This window comes from Hevea brasiliensis, chromosome 3 (genome assembly GCF_030052815.1).
Source record: "Hevea brasiliensis isolate MT/VB/25A 57/8 chromosome 3, ASM3005281v1, whole genome shotgun sequence".
NCBI lineage: Eukaryota > Viridiplantae > Streptophyta > Magnoliopsida > Malpighiales > Euphorbiaceae > Hevea > Hevea brasiliensis.
In genome coordinates, this window is record NC_079495.1 from 96,250,450 (window position 1) to 96,266,242 (window position 15,793).

Consider the following 15,793-nt stretch of genomic DNA (forward strand, 5'->3'; position numbering starts at 1 on the left):
TTGAAGGCCAAGGAAGAATATGAGCTCTCCCATCATGCTCATCTCAAATTCATTCTGCATAATCTTAGAAAATTTCTTGCAAAGAGATTCTTTAGTAGCACCAAAAATTATATCATCAACATATATTTGCACAATGAGCATATCATTATGATGCTTCTTAACAAAAAGTGTTGTGTCCACTTTGTCTCTTTGGAAATTATTTTGTAAAAGGAATTTATTAAGCTTTTCATGCCATGTTCTAGGAGCTTGTTTTAAACTATATAAAACTTTAGTAAGTTTATAAATATTATTTGGATGCTCATGATTTTCAAAGCCCGGAGGTTGTGCAACATACACTTCCTCATCAATATAGCCATTTAAAAATGCACTCTTAACATCCATTTGATAAAGCATAAAATCCTTGTAACATGCAAAGGCACACAACATTCTAATAGCTTCAATTCTAACAACCGGGGCAAAGGTTTCATCAAAATCGATCCCTTCTTCTTAGTTGTAGCCTTGAGCCACTAGTTTAGCTTTGTTTCTAGCAGCATTGCCTTTTTCATCCATTTTATTTCTAAAAACCCATTTAGTACCAATAATTGAATGATTTTTCGATTTAGGCACCAAATTCCAAACTTTATTTCTCTCAAATTAATTGAGTTCTTTTTGCATGGCAAGAATCCAACTTTCATCATTTTGAGCTTCTTCAAAACATTTAGGTTCAATTTGTGGAACAAAGGCAACATTACCAAAATATTTTCTCAATTGTGCTCTAGTCATCATCCTTTGAGATGGATCATCAATGATGTCTTCTTGGGGATGATTTCTATGGAATCTCCATTCTTTTGGTAAATCTTCATGTTGGGGCTCATTAACTTGTAAATCTTCCAAATTTTGCATTTCTTCATTGATTTGATCATTATTGGCATTATGGACATCTATTGCGGTATCTCCTTGTGCTTCTTCATCTTTGTCATCCATTTGTTCCATTTCTTGACTTGATTTTACATTATCTTTTCCGAACACCTGCTCATTATTATCATCAAAAACATCTTTCCTTCTAATAGAAGGGTTAACCTCATCAAACAAAACATGAATAGTTTCCTCAATAGCTAACGTTATTCTATTAAGCACCCTATATACTTTACTCTTTGTTGAATACCTAAAAAAGATTCCTTCATCGGATTTAGTATCAAATTTCTTCAAGTTATCCTTCTTGTTATTTAAGATATAGCACTTACATCCAAATACTTTGAAATATGAAATATTTGGTTTTCTTTCTTTCTAAAGCTCATAGGGGGTCTTTTTCAAAATTGGTCTAATCAAAATTTTATTCAACACATAGCAAGAAGTATTAATAGCTTCAGTCCAAAAATACTTTGGCAAATTATTTTCATTCAATATGATTCTAGTCATTTCTTGCAAAGTCCTATTTTTTCTTTCTACAATCCCATTTTGTTGTGGTATTCTAGGAGCTGAAAAATTATGGTTAATTCCATGTTTATCACAATATTTCTCAAATAAATGATTTTCAAATTCAGTTCCATGATCACTCCTTATAGATGTGATGCAAAAACCTTTTTTATTTTGAACTATTTTACTGAAAGAGGTGAATTTCTCAAAAGTTTCATCTTTGTAAGCAAGGAAGAATGTCCATGTATATCTTGAATAGTCATCAACAATAACTAAAGTATATGTCTTCCCACTAAGACTAGCAGGAGACACAGGTCCAAATAAATCAAGATGAAACAATTCTAATGGCCTAGTAGTAGAAACAATATTTTTAGATTTAAAAGATACTCTTGTATGCTTTCCTAGTGCACATGCCCTACATTGAAATTCATTTTCATAATTAATCTTAGGAAGACCTTTAACAAGTTCTTTCTTGGATAATTTTGAGAGTGTATGCATGATTGCATGTCCTAATCTTCTATGCTATAAATAACTAGAATTATCAAAAGATACTAGACATGTACCATGATTAGTTTCAAAGTTATTCATGTCAAGAAAGTAAATATTATTAGATCTATTTACAATGAACAATATGTCATTATCTAAGTTGTTGATTGTACAAAGAGAATAAGTGAACTTTACCTTAAAACCTTTATCACAAAGTTAGCTTACGCTTAGCAAGTTGTATTTCAAACCTTCAACAAGTGACACATCTTCAATGCAAGGTTTGGTTCCAATTGCGCCATTTCCAATTATTTTTTCTTTTCCTTTATCTCCAAATTTCACATGTCCTCCATTTACCATTGTGATTTTGGAAAACTTGTCCCTTTTACCAGTCATGTGCTTTGAACAACCACTATCTATATATCATTTTTCACTTTCCTTCATCCATTTGAAACAAATCTGAAATTTAATCATTTAGCTTTAGGTACCCAAGCAACTTTGGGTCCTTAGGGGTTAGTGACCTTAGGTAAGGTTCTCTTTGACACCCATACCTTCTTTACCTTAAGAAGACCCTTCCTAAGTGCACAAGAACTAATTATATGACCTCTTTTATTGCAATAATAACATGTGACATTAGGCAAGGAGGATGTAGATGCTTTAATGAAATGATCCTTGTATTTACCATAGTTCATGAAACCATCAAAACCAATTCCACATTTTTCATTTGAAATTCTTTTATTTCCAATAAGTACATTTAGAGTTTCTTTTCCTTTTGTAAATTTTGGCAAATCATTTGTCAAAGATTCTATTTTAGCTTTAAGAACTTTATTTTTTTCAATGAACTTTTCACAAGTTTCTTTTGAGATTTTCAACTCTAAATCTAGCTCTTTAAACAAGGCAATTTGTCCTTTGTAAAATTCATTTTCTTTATACACATTAGACATGGCAATATTTTGTGATCTCAATGATTCAATTTCTAAATTCATTTTAGTGCACTTTCTCTTGTAGTTTCTATATTCATCATATACTTTAGCAAATGCAAGTTCAAATTCCTCTACATTAGGAGATTCAGAAGAGTTTATCTCATTATCACTTTCTTCTTACTTTTGTGAACTTTTGACTTTTTCTTCGAATGCCATCATACAGAGGTGAGCAGTCTCCTTGTCACTTGATTCATCATTTGAAGATTTTTCACTATTGCTCCATACTACTTTCATAGCTTTCTTGCTCCTATCTTCTTTTCCTGTCTTATTTTCCTTTCTTCTTTTTGAGCAATGAACATTTGGGCTTGATATGTCCTGGTTTGTGACACTCATAACATATAACCTCTTCTTTTGAATCCTTGAAACGTTTATCCTTGGGAGTATACTTTTTCAGGAATTTCTTGTATTTACTTCCTCCCTTCTTGAAAGCTCTTTTGAATTTTATTGCAAGCATAGCCATTTCATCATCATCATCACTTGAGTCAACTTTAAATACAACTCCTTTCTTCTTATCTTCATCCTTATTTGACTTTTCCAGTGAATCTTCAACATTTTATTTCTCAATTCTTGGCTTTTTCAGCAAGAATTCTTCTCACGATAACCACTTTAATCTTTTTTCAGATGTTTTCTTTGTTCATCTCCTGAAAATGAACAATTCTGGTGATCAGTGGATGTTTTCTTTTTTCGAAACTGACTATCACGTCGATATCGGATCGGTCCATCGATATGGCTTGCAGACCGACCTCTGACAAGAGGATCGCTAATTTCAATCTTAATATCAGTGACCACCTCTTGAAGTTCATTTGACTCCTCACCATTTCGAGGGTCCCGATTGCAGCTCAGTTCTGGTCAATGACATCGACAATGACGTTGCTCAATATCATGAGAGTCATAGTCACCCCATCTGAGCTGTACAACTGTCCAGTACTTAATGCTGGCTTTCTGATCAAACACATCTTTTGACTAAACCACAAGATTAGACTTTGACATAGGCCTGAATTCTAGGTTCAGGAGTAGTCTAAGTTAGGTAGAATGTAGTGCTGATTTTAAGAGATCGCCCAAATAATGTAATCTGATCCTTGAGAGATCGCCTAAATGATGTAATCTGACCTTTTGGAAATGAAATAAAATCTATTATTAAAATTTGGATCTGTATGTTTTGTTTTTATTATTGCATTAGTTGTTGTTCCGATCTCTGATAAATGTGCTCGATTTGATCCCTAGACGAATCGCCATTTTGTCGATCTATTGGTTCGAAAACCTATTCGATCTGATGATCTTCATTAACTGATCTCATTTTCCGACCTTTTACTATGTTTCTTCACAAGTTCAGCTTCCTCAAATCTTTTACCAAGTGCATTGAGAAGATTGACAAGATCGGTAAACCTTGTACTCATATCCACAATTGATTCTCCTGGCTTCATTTCAAATAGCTCATAATCTCGGATAAGGAGATTTGCTTTGGACTCCTTGACGACATCCGTTCCTTCATAAGTCACCTCAAGCTTTTCCCAAATTTCCTTAGCAGATTGACATCCTGAAACACGATTATATTCATTAAGGTCAAGTGAGCAATGCAAAATATTAATAGCTTTAGCATTTACAGAAATTTTCTTCCAATCATTGTCATCATATTCATCTTCATTTTTAGGAACTTTAGTATTCCCTTGACCATTCTTTTGAGGAACATGTGGACTATTTTTAATAATTCTCCATGCATCAATATCTACAGATTGTATGAAATTTCTCATTCTCACTTTTCAAAATGAGTAATTAGTGCCATTGAAGAGTGGTGGTCTAGTAATTGAGTAGCCTTCAGCTAGTGGTGCGGGTATACCGGCAGTGTTGCTAGATGAACCAGTTATTGGGGATCACTTCAAGATTGTGACACCTTAAGCAAGAGAGACAGGCTCTGATACCAATTTGTTATTCCAAAATAGTCCGAGAGGGGGGGGAGGGGTGAATTGAACTTTACAATTTTTCGACCCTTGCTTGTAGCCTAATGAAAAATTGTGATTTTATTCAACTAGGTGCTCTTTTATATATTGTGAAAGAGATATGTATTCAATAATGTGTCCCTAAATTTCAGTTCAAGCTTTAATCAATATTTATAGCTATTTTTAACATAACATGCATCACAAGATATTCAACCAATTTCTCAACTTACTCAATATATCTTCAAGTATATCAACTCAATCTATTCAATCAATCATTCAATATCATGCATAGAAATTAAATTACATAAAAGTAAAGAGATTAAGGTTAGAGAGATCAAACACAATGATTTTCATAGTGGTTCGGCTTAACTAGCCTACATCCACTCTCTCAAAGAACCCTCTTTGAGTATTCTCTCCACTATTTGCTCTTTTAAAGGTAAGAGACCGAAAACCCTTTACAATTTTTTTTCAACACTAAGCTTTTACCAAGGTAGCTTGAACCCTTGACAAGTATTATCTCAAGCACTTACACTCTCAAGCTTCAATAGGTGCTTGTACAACCTCTTTTGAATACAATTTAATATTTTAATACTCACTCTCACTCAATACAAATCGAAATATAAAGAAGAGATGAGTTGATTTGCCAATGGTAGCTCAAAAACTTTAAAGCTCTCGAATGAAAGTAATAAATGAAAAATCAAGATTGGAGTGCAAATGTAAACTTTCATTAAGTGTAAAATGAAGTAAAGAAGGTATATTTATAGTCCCAAATCATTTTAAACCGTTTGCAACCTTTTTGGAACGTTATACACTCTGTTCTAGACAAAATAGCCGTTATTTTGTCTTTTTGTGCGAAGTTAAGCAACTCTGATCATTTAGCAAACTAATGAAATTTTGGCGATAGTAATAAACTAGTTATCAAACTAATGTTTTAACAAACACATTAGCAAACTAATATTTTAGCAAACAAGTTAGCAAACTAATTTATCAGATGACTGTTTCAAATTGTAATCTTTAAAAAATATAATTTAGACCTTAAGAAAAATATATATTTCAGTAGCAATATCCAAAGTCATGATTGGAGAAAATTTTATAAAATAATTGAAAGAAAAATAAATTTTGAGCTCCGTTTGACTAAACTTTCATCTATTCTTTTTACGCAAGTCCTAAAATCCAATTCCTAACTCTATGACTTTCATACCTTTACTTTGAGTCTTGGCTTTCATAATCTTGTTCTTTTTCAACTTAGATTCATCTTGAGATGCCTTTGAGTGTTCTTCTTCCTTAGATGCAACTTCAAAGATTCTTCACGAATAAGAGAAAGAATCTACACATCACTTAAAATTGAGTTAGATATATTCTATTTGAGTTTTGTTATCATCAAAATCAATGCTCATTTTGAGCTACACGGGGTCAACACTTTTGCAATCCACATTTTGTTTACCACAATCACATCAAGGGCACCACTCTTTCCTCGTAGTTGAAATTTTACGCATATCTAAGAATTACCGTAGAATCGGAAGACCACATACAAAACTCCTGATACTCCCAGCCACACGGAAAGGAAAGAATAAGACCAGCTTCTTTAACTTTATACTATTTACATAACTGTACCTGTAAATGAGACTTTAATGAATCAAAAACATAAGCACCACAAATTCCAGGTAATTTCACATCAACACTATACAAAGTTAAGCTTTTGCAATCCACATTTTGTTTACCACAATCACAGCAAGGGCACCACTCTTTCCTCATAGCAAAAATCTCATGCATATCTAAGCATTGTCCGGTAGAATCAGATGGCCGCATCCAAAACTCCTAATGCTGACAGCCAAACAGTAAAGGAAAGAATAAGACAAGCTATACTATTTACCTGTAAATGAGACTTTAATGAAATGAAATATCAAAAACATAAGCACCACAAATTCCAGGTAATTTTAGTTATATCAAAAACATAAGCACCACAAATTCCAGGTAATTTTAGTTATGCATGTTTTATCTCTCTTGACAGGATATGAACACAGCAGGATTGCCCCATTAAACCAATTAGCTTAGCTGTAAAATCAGGAACTGCCAAAAGGAGAAAAAGCCACTGTGTGAAACTTATTTGCACTCTATGGATCTGAGCAAAATAAACTGATGTACCTGCTCAAAAAAAATCAAAGCACAGGGGCAATGTGGCAATCACAACTGATTTTGTATTTGATGCCTTCATTTCCAGCCACACAATATGACGACAGGGGCCTCGCTGGCAGATCAAACATGTGGACTCTTTCTCTTTCCTAAGTGGGTTGTTGTCCTTACCGAAAGCTAATTGCTTGTTATATGCTGGCTTTCCGAGTTTCCATGAATGCAATAAGATATCCTGATGATGCCATACTGTGCATTTGCCATCAAGACTCGTGTATCTGCTGTTAGAAGTGCAGATCTGCTTCCTCAATGCTCATAGTTTTATTAGCAAATTAACAGAAGTTCCACCAAAGCCACCTGATCCAATTCTAAATCACAGACAACATGAAGAATGACAAGCGAAAATAATAAAAATAAACATCTTTCGTTCTTTATCTCTAATCCTGATAGGTACAATGTAAACAAAAATCATATTGGTACCATACACATTTCTTAACATTATATCAAGAGCACATGATCATGGTTTATTACCACCAAAGTCTTCATGCCTTCAATGCTATCCAACTAATGTAATGGCTAGCTTCTCAGTGGCATATATTTGTATTGAAGACAATTTATCCATACTTCATATAAGCCAAAATTAAACAATTAAGGATAATAATAATAATAATATAAAAAAAAAAAAAAAAGAAAACTGAAAGCTAAAATCAGATAACTTCCTCACAAATTTCGGTTGATACTTTCAGATACAAGTAGAATCCAAATGTAGAGCAAAGACATCAACAATTGTTTATCCATTTAGATGATGGCAGCCAAGGCTACATTGATGTGGTTTTAGCAGTAAGCATGTCCACATGAAATGAGTACACTTCCAGACTGAAAGTTGAGTGCAGCTTGAGATTTTTTTCACATTACATACTGTATGCCTCTATCAAACTTGCAGCGTAAAAGGAAAAAGGAAGAAGGAAGAAAACAAGTTTAACTCAGCCACATATTAATTCTGAAAGAGTTATAGTCAGGCACTGCACTTGAGATGTTTTATAACTAGAATCCTCTACTAATAGGACACATATTAGAATGTTGCAGAAATTAAAGGTTCCATATATATGACTACCATCCTAGGCATATTAAGTAATAATGACAGGGAGAAGATGATGACAATTCTCAGATTAGTCATCCATCTTTTAGAGCTAAAATATTTCTCACATGTTATGAGTCATATTTCAAAAATACTGATTGACATGTGACACTATAATTCAACTTAGCAGTAAATTATATAACAAAGTTATAGTTAAATGAAATAAAAAAGCCATCCCTTTCAGGAAAAAAAAATTGTGAGGAAGATACCGGAATTCATTAACTTTTCTGGTGTCTAACAATGCATAAATCAATGTTGGCACCAACATCATTGAAAATTTGTATAGTGTTGATGTGAAATGGCAAATAAAAATTGATGAATAAGACATTAGCCTTCCCACATGCACAAACTGTAGGATAAATTTCAACAATTGTTCATGAACTTATGATTGATTTAAAATGTAACATAAAACCCCCTATGCTTTCAAATTTTGCACAGAAAAATCCCTTTAACTTTCAATTATTGATTTTTCAGATAGAAATTGATGTGAATAGCTCCCGCAAGGCGCTTAGTCAACATTTCTCTCCTCACTCTTATGCAAAGTGTAAAATTATTCTCTTTACGCATGGAAAATTATTCTGTCTATAGAGAAAAGAAAGATTCAATTTACACATGGCTTGAAAGAGAAAAGAGAAATACTGACTAAGCTCCATACTGTAGCTGTCCAAGTCGGCGTCTAATCGAAAAACTGGTAATTTGAGCTTAGAGTAATTTTACTGTGCAAAATTTGAAAGTTGATGGAGTTTCATGTTACATTTTTAAGTTGAGAGACTATAATGTTATAACTAGATAAATTCATTGACAATTTTCAAAATTTATCCACAAGCTGTACATGAAAAACATTAATAACACCCCCCCCCCCCCAACAGTGTCACAACTTGGCGCTTCAGCAATTATAGATCAATTACATATAGCACTAAGACTGCATGACTAGCATAAAATAAATTATCAATTTATTCAATTTGTTTTCTTCTTTGCAAATTTTTAGTAGAACACAGAACAAATATCTTTTTCACTTTGAAATCTCTTCCAGCTTGAAAAAAAAAATACAAACCTGCAGAAAAAGAAACCCACAATATTTAACCCACTCTCAGCTTTCACTGTTCAGTTGCTTATTTTTACCTAAAAGAATTTGACCAGGTTGACGCCTTGAACTGCTAAACCAGAGTCTATATCAAACAACTTTGTTCATAGCAGAAGGTTTTTGATAAATACATGCTCAAGCTATCAAATGGATGAGAAAATTGAAACAAGTAGATGACAACCTATCAACATAATATCTCATGGAATAACCAAGTCATGCACATTGACCTGAACTATATTGAAACTAAAACTAAGATTAAGTGACTTGTTACACCCTGATAGTACACATGTTGATGACAATCTTACAGGATGAGTGGTCTCCAAGCGGCCTATACATCCAAACAGGATAACAAATTGCACTACTTAGCATCTCAGATACTGCTAATTGCCATAATCTTTAGAATTTGAATCACAAAGTTCACCAGCAATAAAACTGTTGTCCTACTTGTCTCCAGATGTCATCCACAATGTTTAAGCAAGACACATTGGTCCTACTCCCAACCATAAGTTTCTGTTTTATGATGACTTATTGGATAGAAATTACAATTCCCAGAACCAATCACATGGTCCAAGGAACTTGGAGGGACATAACCCCAAATCGAACTAATTGTATATTGAAAGGCATTTTCTGTTGAATATGTCCAACAGAAACTAAGTGTCAGTAAAACAGATAGACAGATAGCAACGTTATACATGCTTGATAACACAACAATTTTCATAAAGAAGTACATATTAACATATCAATACTACAGCCAACAAATTACGAAAAAGTAAGGTGATGTCAGATGTGCATTATGCATTGTAACAAAAAGGGTTAGTGAAACACTTAGAAGGCCTTAAATTATAAGAAGCACAGTTACACACGAGGATTTGTACCTCAGTAACTTCTAAAGACCCACTCTAATTGCACAGCTTTCATCGTAGTCTTCTTATTCTCCATCTTCAATAAGAATGAGAACTAATCTCCTACCATATTCCAAAATTTCTCTCCTTGACAGAATTTATACCAGACAATCCCTCATATATTCCTTGATTGTTGCTATTTACAGTAAACTGAATTGTATGTACATATATTCCCTTTTATTATGAGGAATGGAAAACTCCAATAATTGATGATATCAGTAATTAGATAAGTAACCTAAACACAATTCAATTCACCATCGTTATCTTGCATAACCTAAGGCGAGTTTTCATTCCTTGAGGACCTATCCAACATTGAATTTGATCTACTTCTTCGCGTCAAACCAGATTCATTGCTAACACGCCTTCTGATCCTTTCAAAAAAGGAAAAGAAATTGCGAAAAGCTCGGCCTAACCCTCCACCCTCTCTTGATCTCCTCCCACTGGGTGCCCATGAAATCCTCATGGGCGCCCATGAAATCCTCCTGGGCGCACCGGCAGTGTTGAACCCACCATCCACCTCCGTGAACACAGCAGGGGGCTCACTCTCTGCCGCTCTCCTTCCTCCGGAAAATCTCCCCACCGCAAAACCGCCACCTGGAAGTCTCCATATCGTTAACCCCATGGTCTCAAAACCTGATTCCGGTGAATTCCTGCCACTCCCACCGCCATTTCTACGCACATCTGTCGGTAGCTCATGCCGACAAACTGGACAAGAATTGCGAAGAGATAACCACGGGAGGATGCAATCGGAGTGATAAATGTGCTTACATGGCATCTCGCGCGCCTCCGTATTAAGTTCAAATGGTTCTTTACAAATTGCGCAGTGAGGTTCCGTAGAGACATGGCTAGAGAGGATTTTGACCACAGGCATTGACTCTATTGCCGCTTTCGAAGCTGGTGGATGCTCGAATCGACCAACGCCGTTGATTTCCAACTGAGTCAACTGATCAAGGAGCCGATCAAATCCCGATCCCATCAAGAACTCCGACATGCTTGCCGGTAAAGGACGGAGGCCAGACCCAACACCACCATCATAATATAGCTCAAAGTTCCCGGAACCTCCCTCATTCTCGCCACCACCATCTGGAGGCCCACGGAGGACGATGACAGGATTAAAAGGGGAGCGATCTCCGCCATGCCGACGGTTGCGGCGCAATCTCGGGGCGGTAATGTGATCCGAATTAGATGGGTACATCGCAGCGGCCGGGAATTGATGGTGGAGCGGGGAGCGAGAAGGGGTTCCAATTTCCTCGACGAAGCCGCAGCCACAGTCGGGGCAAAGAATCGAATCATGGATTGCCCGAACCCTGACCCTGATGGAGCGGTTGCATCTGTAGCACCAAAAAGAAGATCCCATCGAAGCCATTGAACCAGACTCCTTAGGCGAAATTGAAGAAATTAGCGACGAGAGAAGCTCTAATTTGCAATAATGTTATGCGTAGGGAGAGAGAGAGAGAGAGAGAGAGAGCGAGACAGCGAGAAGAGGATGAAAACGAATGTGACTCTCACTCGAGGGCTTTTATAAGTTGGCGTGGAAGCACCAACGCTGAAAGCGCGTGTTTAGTTAAGCGTGCTATGCGCCGTTGGAGTTTGGTTTGCTTTTTTCTTACTCGCGAGTATACATAATTGGGAAAGGAAAACCGAAAACAAACAAGGACTAGAAATAAAACGAAAATGGTACTGTTTTGCTGTGTGAGCCTCCACTTTCGCCTCCGCTTTAGATAAGAATCAGAATTAAAATTAATTTTTTTATTTTTTTAAATTTTAAGAATCGAATTTAAAACTAAATTTTGATTTTAATTTCAAATTCATTTTTAAGTATATTCAGCATAATTTCAGTTTTAATTTTAATTTCTTTTAATTATAGTTTTAAATTTATTTTAAATTTTAATTTTTACACTTAAAATTATAATATATTTATATTTATTTTAAAATAGAGAATATAATCTTAAATTTTTAATAAGAAAATAATAATAAAAATAATAATATTAATATTAAAATATATATTTTTAATAAGAATTTTATATTATCTTTTAAATATTTTTTAATTTTTTAATTTTTTAATTTTTAATTAAAAGATATTTATATAATTAAGAAATAAAAATTATATTATACAATTAACATGTGATTAAGATGATTTACTATATTTTAATTATTTTAAAAAGCTAAAAAATAAAAAATAATATTAAATTGTATATACTTATAATTAAAAATAAATTAAATCACATATATATTATAAAATATATTTAAAAATATAAAATTAACTCTGATTTAATACCATTTTAGTTTAATTTTTAATAAAAAATAAAAACTAACTAAAATAATAAATATAAATTCAATTTTAATTTTCATAATAATAAATTTTTTAATTTTAATAGGCTTAATATAATTTTTTAGTCTAATTTAAAATATCTAAAATCCGTGTACAGCCCTGTTGCGCTGAATCCTTCTGGAAATTAGTAAAGTCCTTAATTCAATTGGAAATATCCTTGCAAAGCCATACTGTGTGCTTAATGCTTCTGGAGGTTTATGGGCTAATTATTAATTTATTATACAATAACAGTCAGTTACCGAGAATCGGCCCGTCACCATCTTGTCGGCTGAAACAACCTTCAATGATTTTAACCAGACATTGAAAACGACTTGTCGCACGTTTTAAGCTTTTCTATTTTTTGATAATTAAGCTTTTCAAATTGTAAATGAATAATTTTTTTAATTAAAAACTTTAAAAAATTCCAATGCTGCATAATTACTATGCAATAACAGGAGAATAGCAATAAATTAAATGGCTTTCTGTAATATAGTATATAAGAATTAAAATCTATTTTTAAATTCTAATTCATTTCTCTCATGATATAAGTAAGTAACTAATTTAAATTTTTAAAAATTTATAAATTTAAATTTGTTTATAAATTAAATAAAATATCTTTATATATTTATTTTTATGTTTAGAATAAAAAATTTAAAATTTTTAATTTAAAAAATTATAGCCGTCAATAAGTTAGAGAATGACGATCGGTGAATGTCTTATCATAGCCGCTAAATAATAAAAAGAACAAAAAAATAAGAGAAAAAAAATAAAGAAAATGGAAGAGTTTTGCACATCTCACATTTATTATTCCAACAAATTCAATGAAATAATATTTCTAATGTTTAGTTAGTGTATTAAATTGATTGCTTTGACTAGATTATGGAGAACATCTTAATTTCTTCTTAATTTCTTTCCATTTTTTTGTTTTATGCTCATAAATAATAAAAATTTTAATTAAATACTTATTTTTTGTTTGTTTAGATATAATATAATAGATTATATAATTATAAAAATATTTTAAATTTAAAATTAAAATTCGTAATAGATGTTTATTATATTTATGAAGATATTTATTTTAGAGACGAATCTATGCAATAAAAGAGAAGTAAATTGAAATCTCTTTTTTCGTAAATTACTTTTACATATTTATATTATTTAAATTAATTTTGATAAATTTAAGTATTGAATGTATATTGAGAATGTATTTATATTATTTTTTTATAAAAAAAATATATTTTTATTAATAGGACATTAATTAATTTTTATGTATTATATAAATTATTATATATTTATGATGTATATATATATATATATATTTATTTATAAAAAAAATATTGATATTATCTTTTTAAATTTTTTTTTAATTGACCACTAATTAATCCACGCATGGCGTAGGACAATTCCTAAAAAAAATTAAAAAATAAAAAGCAAAGCATGGGATAGCAAAAGCACCGCCGTAACACATGAGAGTGACAGCTTTTTGTCGTTTGGGGTGACCAATGTGACGTAAGCTTTGGATCAAATTCAAAAGAAATATCTTCAAGGAAATAGAATATCCTAAGTATCTTCCTTTTATCTTTTTCAAAAAATAGTAATTTGGATGAAGCTAAATTATTCGCCTGAAAATTTGGCAATTTCAAAAAATTGTTTAGATTGATTTAGTTTAATTATTGAACGGTATGTTACTCACTAGCAGATATTAAATTTGAGTCTTTATTTTTAATTTTTTATTAAAAAATATTTAATTAATGCTAAATTAAAGAAATAATAAATAATAAATTGTCTTCTTTAAACTCTCTCTCTCTCTCAACACTAACACGCATTTAAATTGATTTTTTTTTTCAATTTTTTTGGTTTTTCTCCTAAGAGCTTGTTCTCTTTCTTTAGCTTGCACTGACGCTTCTCTACCACTTCTAGGCAGAGGGAGTTCCCTCCCCACGTAGTCGTGGGTTTACACCCTCCTTGTCACTAGGTCAGGTATAAATATTTCTTGTTGTTTGAGTTGTTTGTTTTTAGCTACAAAGCTAACGGTGAGGGTGTCTCCTCTAGAGCTACTGGGATGTTTGCACTTTTACAGTCGATGAGAATATCTAATGTTTGTTTGGCAGAGGGTCTAAGGTTGTGGAAAATAGTACCTATGAGGTCTATAGTTGGCTTAAGCCTCTCATGGTCGATCCTAATGGCCGCATTGTCGTTTGAGCTCTATCATCTTCACCCTCTGTGTAACATCTATGTTGGTTTGATATAACTTTGGTTTCATGCCTTGGTCTTCAGTTGGCTTTGCTTTAACCCTCTTGAGTCTGCTTATCAAGTGGAAAACAAAGGTTCTTGCTTATTTGCTAATGGGGAAGCAATTTGGTTTTAAGAGAAGTCTCTCCCTCGCTTTACAAGGAGTTGCTTTGCATCCTCTAGTGGGGATTCTCCCTAATTTATGTTTTCGAGTTCATCATCTTCCTCAAGCACCCTTAGCTCAACAGTTTTTTGTTTTTGTGCTTTAGCGGTACTGCATTTGTTTTAGTCGAATCCTTCTTTGCGGGTCAAATACGCATTAGTTCTTAGGGTTTATGATGATGGGTTGGGTTTGGGTGATGGGCTTGGTTGAACCTTTGCATTGGACTTGATGATTGGGCTTGTAGGGAGCCTTTTTTGTATTTGGGCTTTGGACTAGACTTTGTGTGGTGCTTATCTCTTATCAATGAATGAATATTCTATCTTTGAAAAAGAAAAACTCAATTCTCATCTCTTTTTTCTTTTTCTCTTTGTAAGCATTTGGGAGTGACCACTTATGAGTATTTTTCACTGATAATTATCATCACATTTTTTTTTTTAATAATCTCCAGATCTGCATTCTTTTGGAGCAGATCTATGTTTGTCTCTTATTTATTCTTTATGATAGATTGAATTTTGTTGCATCATTTAGGAAGATTTGGTATTTCTTCTTCTGTAAAGATTTTGTATTTCTTCATTTGTGAGGATATGTTGTTTCCTTCGTTGCAAGAATTTTTTTTTTAATTATAGAATTATTAGGTATTTTTATTTGTTATTTAGGTATAAATGTATAAATTTTTTCTTAATAAAAATATTAAAATTTAATAGTTTTTATATCGAAATAGTGAAAAAACAATGCAATAATAGATTATACCTAAATGAAGCATATTTCTTATCGAATAGTTAAATCAAATGATCTGTTAACATGATCAAAATTTTTAAATAAAAATAATTATCATTATATTTTATTAAATAATTTATTTAAAATAATTGCTATTATATTCTATTAAATGATTTATTTAAATTTTTTTAATAGTATGAAATTTTGTACTCCAAAATTGTATTATGTTTCCATTCAATGAAAGTTCTATCTTTTAAAGAAAATAAAAGTCACAAATTTTATTTAACTTTATTAAATTAATAAAAAAATATTTTTTATTAT

At 32.3% G+C, this 15,793-nt stretch overlaps 1 protein-coding gene across 3 annotated transcripts; it reads right to left on the reverse strand.

The window, feature by feature from the left end:
• Window positions 1-6,362: 6,362 nt before the first annotated feature.
• Window positions 6,363-11,544, reverse strand: LOC110646159 (E3 ubiquitin-protein ligase RDUF1). 3 transcript variants are annotated; one of them, XM_058144090.1, is made up of 4 exons: window positions 10,026-11,544; window positions 6,944-7,296; window positions 6,520-6,622; window positions 6,363-6,412 (listed from the first exon to the last, which is right to left on the reverse strand). In XM_058144090.1, the coding sequence occupies exon 1, from the start codon at window positions 11,416-11,418 to the stop codon at window positions 10,327-10,329; it is 1,092 nt and encodes a 363-aa protein (XP_058000073.1). In that variant the 5' UTR covers window positions 11,419-11,544; the 3' UTR covers window positions 6,363-6,412; window positions 6,520-6,622; window positions 6,944-7,296; window positions 10,026-10,326. The 3 variants fall into 3 exon arrangements, with proteins under 3 accessions (XP_058000073.1, XP_058000072.1, XP_058000071.1); XM_058144089.1 differs by having other exon boundaries at window positions 6,363-6,622; window positions 6,944-7,285; XM_058144088.1 differs by having other exon boundaries at window positions 6,363-6,622.
• Window positions 11,545-15,793: the final 4,249 nt, after the last annotated feature.

Coding starts and splice junctions, on each gene's coding strand:
- LOC110646159 (XM_058144089.1), bottom strand. CDS start 11,418: ATGGCTTCGATGGGATCTTCTTTTTGGTGCTACAGATGCAACCGCTCC.